Source organism: Elaeis guineensis, chromosome 10, assembly GCF_000442705.2.
Source record: "Elaeis guineensis isolate ETL-2024a chromosome 10, EG11, whole genome shotgun sequence".
In the NCBI taxonomy this organism is placed as follows: domain Eukaryota; kingdom Viridiplantae; phylum Streptophyta; class Magnoliopsida; order Arecales; family Arecaceae; genus Elaeis; species Elaeis guineensis.
In genome coordinates, this window is record NC_026002.2 from 38,924,156 (window position 1) to 38,934,807 (window position 10,652).

The 10,652-nt window shown below is 37.8% G+C and overlaps 2 protein-coding genes across 5 annotated transcripts; one reads left to right on the forward strand and one right to left on the reverse strand.

Moving 5' to 3' along the window:
• Positions 1-331: 331 nt before the first annotated feature.
• On the forward strand, positions 332-1,283 carry LOC105052336 (uncharacterized). Its single transcript, XM_019853272.3, has one exon. It carries the CDS (start codon positions 387-389, stop codon positions 1,029-1,031), a length of 645 nt encoding a protein of 214 aa, XP_019708831.1. The 5' UTR covers positions 332-386; the 3' UTR covers positions 1,032-1,283.
• Positions 1,284-2,776: 1,493 nt separating this feature from the next.
• LOC105052335 (reticulon-like protein B6) lies at positions 2,777-10,446 on the reverse strand. 4 transcript variants are annotated; one of them, XM_073245221.1, is made up of 6 exons: positions 10,118-10,441; positions 9,774-9,941; positions 6,667-6,847; positions 5,400-5,541; positions 5,258-5,327; positions 2,777-3,194 (listed from the first exon to the last, which is right to left on the reverse strand). In XM_073245221.1, exons 2-6 carry the CDS (start codon positions 9,925-9,927, stop codon positions 3,088-3,090), a joined length of 654 nt encoding a protein of 217 aa, XP_073101322.1. In that variant the 5' UTR covers positions 9,928-9,941; positions 10,118-10,441; the 3' UTR covers positions 2,777-3,087. The 4 variants fall into 4 exon arrangements, with proteins under 4 accessions (XP_073101322.1, XP_019708813.1, XP_019708814.1 ...); XM_010933109.4 differs by having other exon boundaries at positions 2,778-3,257; positions 10,118-10,423; XM_019853254.3 differs by having other exon boundaries at positions 2,777-3,257; positions 5,258-5,541; positions 10,118-10,446.
• Positions 10,447-10,652: the final 206 nt, after the last annotated feature.

Here is a 10,652-nt window from a genome sequence, read left to right on the forward strand (position 1 = left end):
AGGATACCAATTCAAATCTTAATAACATATTCATATACTGTGATCTTAAGATTGAGTATTCTAGAGATCTCGGATGTATTGAGAGTTAGGATTTATGAGAAAATCTCATATTTTGTGATCTTCAATTTTATGATAAAATTTTTATTTTATCTTTATTTATACATATAGGTTAATAAATCAAATTATATAAATATTCTGTGCTATTTTTTTTCTCCATTCTTCATCTTTCTCATTTCCTGCCCGTCAAGGTATGCCGGTGTCTGCGTCAGAGCATTAAACGCATCCTCCACCCCATCATCCTCCATCCTCGAGAAATTATACCCCACTCTCACTATAACTCCAACCACTTCTTTCTCCTCCCCCCAACCCCCCAACATCCATCCCTCATGACTGAATCCGGCGACTCCAGCAGTACCCACCTCAAGGACTCGTCCTCCACCTCGCTCCGCCGCCACCGCCACCGACGGCGCTGCCTCATCTTGGGCGGCGCCTGCCTCCTCCTCCTCCTCGTCCTCGGCGTCGTCGTCCTTGTTCTCTACCTCACCCTCTTCAAGCCCCGCGACCCCACCATGAAGCTCGTCTCCGCCCGCGTCGAAGGCGTCTCCCCCCGCGTCACCCTCCCCGTCGTTCGCATCGAACTCAACGTCACCCTCGAGCTCGAGGTCCTCGTCCACAACGCCAACCGTGCCGCCTTCGACTACGCCGAGGGCCACACCGTCCTCCTCTACCGCGGCTCCCTGATCGGCGACGCCGACGTGGAGCCAGGCCGGATCCCGCCGCGGGGGGATGGGCACGTGCAGGTCAAGTTCAGGGTCGAGGCCGACCGACTCGTGACGAAGTTCTTGAGCCTGATTGCGGACGTGGCCGCCGGCGAGGTGGCGTTCGATTCGTCGACGCAGATCCCTGGTCGGGTCACCTTCCTGGGCTTCATCAAGCGCCACGCGGTGGCGGAGACCGAGTGCCACGTCGGCATCGGGGTCCCGGACCTCAGGGTGAAGAGCCAGGAGTGCAGCTACAAGACCGAACTCTGATCACCTGTCGGTGCCGGAACTCGTATACGTCTTCTATGTCTTCTGTAGATACTGTCATATTGAGCGACTCTTGTATGCTTGACACCTACTTATACCGTTATACGTGTAGATGATAGAATCTGTACTTTTTATTAGTTTTGTTTCACAGAGGGCACTTACTACGGTCTTGCATCCTTATTTCTGAATTCCCTATTCTTGGAGCCCTTCTCTATTATTATTATTATAACAGTTTAGTGGATTTTTCTTCTGAAATTCTCTAACTACTCACTCGTTACTAACCTTTTCACATAATTCTTGTCTATGAGACTATTGAACGAATGGTAAATATTCAGAAATTTCCATTGACATGGTAGAAGTTTTTGATGGTATCCGAAGTTCCAATCTTTCTAATTCATTTGATCATTGCCGGAATTCATAGAATGGAGGTACTATTTAAAAAAGTTTAAGCTAAACTCCACGGCACGCATCTTTTAAATCCGTCAACAGGTTCATTTTGGTCCAAGACCTCATGGTTTTTCAAATCAAAAACCCTGCACAATCAGAGTACCCTGGCTAGTTTGTATTAAAGACCTCCACAACAAAACATTCCTTCACCACCGTTCATGAGGAATTTTATTTGTACTTCTATCAAATTCAGATTTTTGGCTCGTTGCAAACCTTTGTTTGAAACTAGGAGTGCCCTTAAAACGGGTTGGTTTGGGGTTGATTAGAGACCAATACAAGAGTACGTAGTTTGATCTTAATCAATTCCTAATTTTCAGAACCCTACCGATTAATTCTGGAACCAATCCAACCCAACCAATCAAGATTCAGTCGGTTCTCTTCGATTCTCAGATGAGCAAAAATTAAATAAAAAAAGTAAATAAACTATTATTTTGTATCTGAGAAAATTAACTGGTAATAAAAGGTGAATTACAAAAGGCAATATATATACTCAAAGACATCTTACGTAAATAAAAAATTAAAAATAAAAAAATTAATATATCTATCAATATAAAATATAACATGCTACGTATTGTAACCATAATAAACCAAAACTTCATCAAAAAAAAGTTCAACAAAAATCATGAATGAAATATATATAAGAATTTATGAATATATCATATAACATATATTTGACATATTACTACAGCTTAATTTATGTATTCATGTATACATACGTATATATACGAATCTATGATCCCTCGACCCAAACCTCACCTGACCCAATCGGGTTTCTCAAAGTTGGAACAGAAACTGACTCGATCTTGTTCTGAAGCCAACACAAGCCAAGCCCACTATTTCAGTTTGGTTCTTGGTATGGCCCAAAGCTATCGTGGGAGGGGCCGTGAAAGGGGCAATGGGTGTGCATGACATTTTGATTTTTCCTCTCTCTTTGTTTCTTTTCTTTTTCTTTTTTTCTTTTGTGATGAAAGGGGAAGATTGTAACCACCCATCGATCAATAATGGATTTTATGTATAAGAGGTTACTAAATTAAGGAAAGGAAGAGGAAGAAAAACAGGCAGGAACTGAGAAGCTGGCACAAAGCCAGTGCCTACTGGGCACAGCTGCATCTTTCATCCTAGTCGTCTATTTGCTCTTTAGTAAGTGTTAAAAAAAACAGTTGGTATGTTCATGCATGACCAACTGTTCAATAGCAAGCGGCCTCAGAGATGAAGACGCCCCCGATCAAGCAGTGTTTTGGTCGCCATCACACTTGGTAGATGTACCACCATGGATGTTATATACATACACAACAAGAAGCACACAGGCATTGCTAGTACATCAATTGTAGGGAAAATTGTCGATGAATAAACAGCATAATCTGGAATCAGTAAATAATCCAGAAATGGCTTCTTGGAAGACAGATTTCAAAAAAAGTATTAACACCCGCTTATCAGTACAAGTCCCGTACTTGTCAGCCCTCACTAGTTCAAAGCTACAACGGTTTCAAGTCAGAGAAACTTCTCCCTCCATGTCCTCCCATCAAAATCTCAACTAAAATTCAGCAGCAGAGGACCCTATGGCTGGAGCAAAAGCTCTGGAGTTCCATGGCAAAGGAAATGAGTTCGCGCCTTAGTGCTGCTTCTTACCAGAAAATGGGCATCGGGGGATCTTGCACAGAAGTTTCTCATCCAGCACAGCATATTGCTTGTTCATTTGGATTATTGCCTTCTCAGCAGCTGCATCAACTTGATCCTCATACTTCTCATAAAGTGCAGGTAATGAATACAGAAGCACAAAAACTGCAGAGAAAAAGAATTATGCTACCAACATCATATGTTAAAATTTACAAAATAGTGGTGCATCTAATAAACTTCGAGACATGACAACATAAATAAAAAAAGAGGAACATTCAACTAACTGCAGTATAACCAAATAAATAAGCAATTATCCTATAACATGCATAAAAATTAATTCTGCAACTCCCAGTTGCACTCTGGGACATCCTTTCCAGACATGGCCACATGGGGATACCTGACACAGATTTTCGCAAGGGAAGAGAAGATTCACCATTGTTAGTAGGAGATATGTGAAACTTTGCGAGCAAGAATGGTCAAAGAAAGTTGATCCATGTTTTTCTATTTGTCACATTTATGTCTTAAACTTAAGTAGCCATGATTTCTCACAGGGTGCATGACAACATCTTCTGGTCTATAGGTCAAGTGTTATCTGAGAAACACAATGTACTAAACCGAGGATAAAACACCCGATATGACTACAAGTGCTAGCGCTATTTGGTGGTAAAGGAGATATCTGCTGTCTTGCTTGGACGATGGCACAGGTTCATAGTATTTCGGATTATTCAAGCTCATATACAGAATTCAGAAACAAAGTTACAGATACTAAGTGCTGCCCTTTCCCCCCTCCTCGAGCAAGACAGTGGCAAACCACCTCACATTTCAATTAATATGTATTTCTTTTTGAATTTTATCCAATAAAGACACTGGTCAATATGTTGCTATAAAAAATGGTGGTTGATAGAAAATAATCTGTATTGGTACAAAGTTATGGAGTATGACAGATATGACACTGGTAACCCATGAAAGAAACATGAATGAAATGGATCAATCAAAACGAAATCCATACAAGTCATGGATAATGAGCATACATTCTTCTAATCTACAGAAATCCGAGCTTTACATCACCATGTTTTATGTTTTCTTAAATGTCTGTTAGTAAGATGGTTGCAAGTTGAAAAGGATAAAAGGAGGGATCAGCTTCACCGAAAGATACTGTATCCTTGCGATGCTGCATGAATTCCAAAGCTGATAAGCATATGAGGGCCCCAAATAACTCAACAAGTGAGCAGGAACAGGTAATTATATATATGTGCAGGAATAACAAGAAAGAGGTATGGCAAAGTGGCCCAGGCTCAGAAAGCATAGCAGTCTAGTATTCATATCTGATTTTATTTATTTGAAGTATTTGGTAAGTAATTCCTATAAAAAAGGGTCCTTCATTTGGGTGAGAAATGAAGAATTCTACAAATATAGGTATAGTGCAGCTGTTGATATGTTTTTGAAATTTCTACATATGCCAAGTAGAGATATCCTAGTAACAAGGCATTTCCAATTAGTATATGACTGCGAAGTGCAAAAGGAAATAGATAAGAAGCTGTGTTGGCTTCGTGATTATCTATGCGCATAAATTTCTATTATTTCCCATTTTATATTAGCAACTCAAACCAGACTGCTCAAAACCATAACTAGTATCCACTGTACCTATTAATATTAACTTTATCACTCTATATGTGAAGATCTTTATGCTGATTACCATTTTTAATTATCTCAAGAAAATAGAAACTTTCCAAATAATCCAGGACATTCTCATTATCTTTGAAGTGTCTTTTATATCCTCTTCTACTTAGATGTCAGTGCACTATGAACATATCTGAATTCATTCAGATCCCATTTGAACAAATCATTTCCATTTTAGGACTCCATCCTGATTGGTAAAATGCATGCTACAATCAACATCATTCTGTCAAGCTGATCCTTTCTCTGTTATGATTAGAAACTAATGTATTAGTATGTTATACATGTAGCTAACTCAATTCATGTATTAGTTTCAATAAAATGAAAGATATTGATAATGAGGTACATCACCATCTAAGGGCCATGCCACTCCAGATACTGTGGATGGCAGTATCAAGCTACAGATGCATGTAATGTCTTGGATGAAACAAATGGTACTACGTGAGAGAAAATATGGAAACAAGGCAGAGGGATGAAATGGCACTGACCAATATAGAAGAAAGTCAAAAAACTGAACCAACTGCCCATTTTAGAAAGAACCCACAAGCCAGTGACTACCTGCACCACAATTTTCCTGCTGAGAATCAAAGGCAGATTACACAAAACAGAAATTAAGTATTGGAGCTTTACCATGAGAAATTTCTTCAAATCCTTTCCTGAAGCAACATATCTGAAGATTGCAAAAGTTTCATTGACTTTATGTCGTACTGAATGAACTATGCTTAAGAACAGGTCCTCAGGCAAGATAACCTCTGGAAAATTTGGAGGGGGCCTTAAATTCATAAATAAAAATAGTGAAATTAATTTATGCATTATAGATGATAAATTGACAATCATATCATTGTCATTATATATACACACACACACACACAAATATATATATATATATATATATATATATGCCAGCTTGCCATATCTGGAAACCAGAAAAATGCATTGCTTTGTAATTCAAAATCAAATCTCGATACCAAAATTTTCTTCTCATTAACAAACAAACTAGAAGAGAACCCTGAAAAAATTTGTCATATCCATGTCGTTTGGAAGCAACAAGCTCTCATGAATAACTTTATGGCAAAAAGCAAGTTAGCTTGATAACAATGTGGTAAATGAGGAACTAATCCACTCAAATTCAACTACTTGTGCCTTATGAAAGCATATCTGTCCTCTAAATCTGCCTGGGATTCAACAAAGATATATACACATAATGTTCAACGGAAGAAAAACTTCTTCAATGAGATAAAATCATGATAGGAGGTTTCACAAATGTTCAACTACTTAAACATCTTCACCAATCTTGGAAAAATTTGGTGATAACCATGATGTGCAGGATCACCAAAATGAAACAGTGAATGACAGCCTGAAGCATAAGCAAGGAAAAGGAGTCGACTAGTGATTCTCCTTCAAAAGTATCAAAAGTATAGAAATAAGTCATACAGTGGATGAAGCAAGGAGCATAACCAAGGCTGCACAGTGCATGGACTTCCTTTTTCTTTATTTATTTATTTGTTTAATTACTTTCTTATTTTGTATCAAGCAAATATACTTCATTCACATTTTCATGCTAAAATATGGTTAAACAAACAACTAATGACAAGTAGGAACCAAGGCTCTCTGTAAGTAGCAGCAAGCATTGACCAAATGCCCAATGACATGCATATCAATGAAATCATTGAAACCAACAATAGAAGCCCATATACTTACCAAATCAGGTAGAAATCATAATAATGAAATCTGATAGAAATTATAGCAATGACACATAAAGTAGCCCAAGAAAAGTCATTGTTGTAATACATAATAGAGACAAAACATGGAAGAACTAGAATGCCATTATCAAAGCTATACACAAAGAATAAAAGGTTTTGCTGAAAAACAAAGAACAAAAGGTGATATTTCTTACCTGTTGACGAATGATGCAGCATTCGACCAGAGAAACAATACTACCAGAAAAAATATGAGAGAGTGACATATAAAAGTAAGGAAGTGATAGCCTATGCATTCAAAGAGAAGCCAGAGCACCGTAACACCAGCAAGAATACTTGCTGACATCTGCTTGTTTCTCCATAATACAATATCAGCAGCTGAAATCACAAGAACCAGATCAGCACTAGATGCAGTTTTAGTGTATCAAATTCTTAAATGTTTTACACAAGTTTATGGCTTTAAAAAAATCATTATATATAAATTCAGGTAGAAAAACTGGTATGTGGAAGATTTAAAGATCACACGAGACTAAGTATATGGTAAGTAAATTCAAAATATTGTGCCAATTTATCAGTCTGAGTCCTCACTCCAAAGTATGCTACAAGAAACTATAACAAACACACACATACACACAACACGGAGAGAGAGCGATGGAGGGAGCTTTCTAGTTTAGTTTGTCTCCCTGGCTTGTCAGTTTTGCCTCAAAAAGAAGAATGTATTTTCAGCAATCAATACTTGCCTACTTGACTCTTCAGACAACAAATACAGGGAGTCTTAGAGTGCTGCTCTTTGACTGCAAGATCTCAGAGAACTTCTGGCCAATTAGGGAGGTTTCCCTCTCCATCAATTGGTCTTCTAGGTGAACTCAGCAATGTAGAGGGTAACAGCCATCAAAAACCAGTCATAGAAAACCTTAACTTTGATTTAAAAATTATCACATAATAATGTCAATTCACATAGATGAGATAAGCATTGATTGTTAAGATAATGTCCACAAGTTGTAGACTCATTTTATGTATGACAGATTGATTACAATTTCCAGTTTAACATATTTTGAAACTATGATAATTCTTGACTCAACAATATAGAAGAAAGTTGTTGCCACAGTTTGGCCACTTAAAGATTTTGGAAGCTGAAAAGTGGGCATTATAACTACTGAAGGAACTCATTGAGTATTTCTGTATTTGTTCCCACATCTTTTTTCTTTTGCTTTTCTTCTTTTTTCTTTTTAGCAGAGCGGTTGAGACTTCTTTCCATAATCTGACAAATTTAAAGGGTGCATTCATATCTTATATTGATCAAAGCAAGAAAAAGAAATTTGGTGAAAAATTATATACAGATTAAAATAACATTTCATGCAAAAAAAAATTGGATTTAAAATCTGAGAAATAAGCAAGGCTCCTCACTAGTTTCAGCTAACCAAAAGAATCAAACGAGTGCATAAAATGTAACCTTAACAAAAGTTTTTTTAGGAATAAAAAATATTGCCATAAAAACAATATACATGAGACATCATCTATCTACATTTTATCCAATCATCATCATCATTCTATATTTAAATTTTGCTTTTGTACTGGCAGCAAAGGACACATAAGGCATGATAGCTATAGAAGTAAATGTCTAATGTGATCATCTTAGGCAAGTAATACTTGTTATTATGCATGTGGATGAGAAAATATTACTTAGAAATAATTTATACCGATTGTATAGATTTGAATGTGAATGAAACACCATTGCAAAGGAAAGTTTGGTCATGAAAAATCTGAACTTTAGAACATGACTGGAGCCCACATCTGGGCAAGCTAGCAAAATGAGGGCTCTCCTGTCCTACTATATCTGCAATAGATCATTCACTAGATCCATGTGTTTTTCTGCATAGGCTACAATCCAGGCTTCAGCTTGAAAAGATGGTCCAATCAGATTCATCATATTATAGATTACTAATTGGGTTGCTTAGATCCCTTAACGGTTCAAAAACTTTTGTCTATTGAGATTCAAATCTCAATCTGTTACCAAATAATGGTGCCTTTCCAAATCAATGACTGTCTTCCATTTTGGCTTTTCAAAATTTCATCACTGCTATGATACATAGTCTCTTATAACACCCTACATGTAAGTTCTACCTTCTTCTCAAACTAGTCCACTGCCACTACTCTTCTCCCTCGGTCATAATACGCCATTATCCCTCTCTGACTCCCCCTTCACCATTTACTCACATCCCTAGTCCATTACAACCACCCTTTTCAGTATGGAGAATGTGCATACACTTGAAAATAATGCATATGCACAAACAACTTGACATCAGTCAGGAGGAGAAACCTGAAAATATCTAAGCTACAAATTGTTAGTACAAGAAGGAGCAAAGCTTCAAGGGAGCATAATCATGACCTCAAAGATTGCATTAAACAAAATGGATGCTGATATAACACATTAGCTTTCAGATATAATCAGCAGAATGTTTTTTATTCTTTTTATCTTCTGCATGCATGTGTGGTGGTGGGGGTGGTAGGATGTGTTAACTTACCACTAGACCCAAAAGCTTATTCTGTCAGGGAAAATGTTACCAATGTGTACCAAGCCTTAAAACCCCCAACAACTACGTGGGGCCTGAACCATGCATGTGAAGCCATAAATGAGTCAGAAAAAACTCAAGACCAGAAGAAGTCAAAGATGAATCAACCAGGATCGAATCAAGATAAGAAAACACTCAAGAAAATAAATAGACAAAATTGACCTGATGGGATTTGAACAATGACCTTTGGGTTTGATACCATGTTAATATAGAACTAGACTACAACAACTTAAGACATTAGAAAAGAAGTCAACAATGTATATCAGGCCTTAACAGGGTGGGGAGAGTTGAGGAATGTTCCATCCAATAATTTCATAATTAACAATTCACATAGAATGAGCATAAAAGGAAGAAAATATTGTTAAATCAGGTTTAAAAATGCAACATAATTTTTAATGTAACAGAATTCCCTAAAATCTGTAAGATAAACTTACAAGCTTCAAGAAAAATGACTGGAAAATAAATAAAAGATCAAATTTTAAGCAATGGCTATATCATGTATTATTTTTCATCTATCTTGAAAGATTAAGCTAAGTCATGTTTCCAGACCGAACTACAAAATATCCAAAAGCGGCAACTTATTCCGAAAATAAAATTGAAAAATAGTACTGAAGGTCGGATTTCTTACGAAGAAAACACCTCCAAATATAGCAATCGGAATAGCTATTCCGAGACTCTTGTTGTAAAATTATTTTAAACAGAACAGTACAGGAAATATTAGAAAACATTACGTTTTCCTCCGCCAAGGACGGTATGCACCGGTTCCTTCCTTCCAAACAGTCGTTTCTTTTTAAAACCTGGGGATGGCGGCTTCTCGCTTTCCGAATCGGAAGACGACGAACCTTTGTACTCATGGATCGTCTCCTCAACAGCAGCTTCTGCCATTCCTCCCTGGAGATCTTTTAAAATGTAAAAGAATCAAGAGAAAGCCAAAGAATCCAGAACAGAATAGGGCCGAATGGAAAAGAAAGGAGAAGGATGGATCTACCAAACTTTGATATAAATGATGAATAGAGAATAGAAACAAAATTATATCATCGAAATAGAATCGGAAAAAAGAAAATGTAGATCGTACTGATAAAGAATCCGTCAACCAAAGCCTCCTCTTTTGCTCTCAAAGCCTCAAACTGAAACTAAAACCGGCAAGCGGAGGAGAGGAAAAGGCGGGGTTCTTTTCGTGCCAAGACAATCGGACGGCTAGGAGTGCATAAGCAACGATGTAACGGTCTATTCACGTCCTCTCGTTGGAAGAGCCGTTCTTGGAATGTTGCACGTGGAGGGAATCGCGAGCTCCAAGGAACGGTGAGCGGAGCAAATCCTACCCCTGGCGCCCCCACTGTGGTAAATAGAGAACTGATCCATGCCCACTTGGGGCGGGAGGATTGAGGCGATTTAGAGCTTTGATATGGGGAGATTATCGTATCGGAGCAGGGATGCGCCCAATATTGTATCGGGATCGAACGGCCAATAACTGCCAATAATGAGTGCAATACACAGAAGATCATGTACCACCATCCAGTTGCAGTTCCAACGGATGAGAAGAAAGTTTTAGTTTACCCTGACCGTTCTATATGTTAGAAATTATTCAAATATAAAATATATAAAGTTTG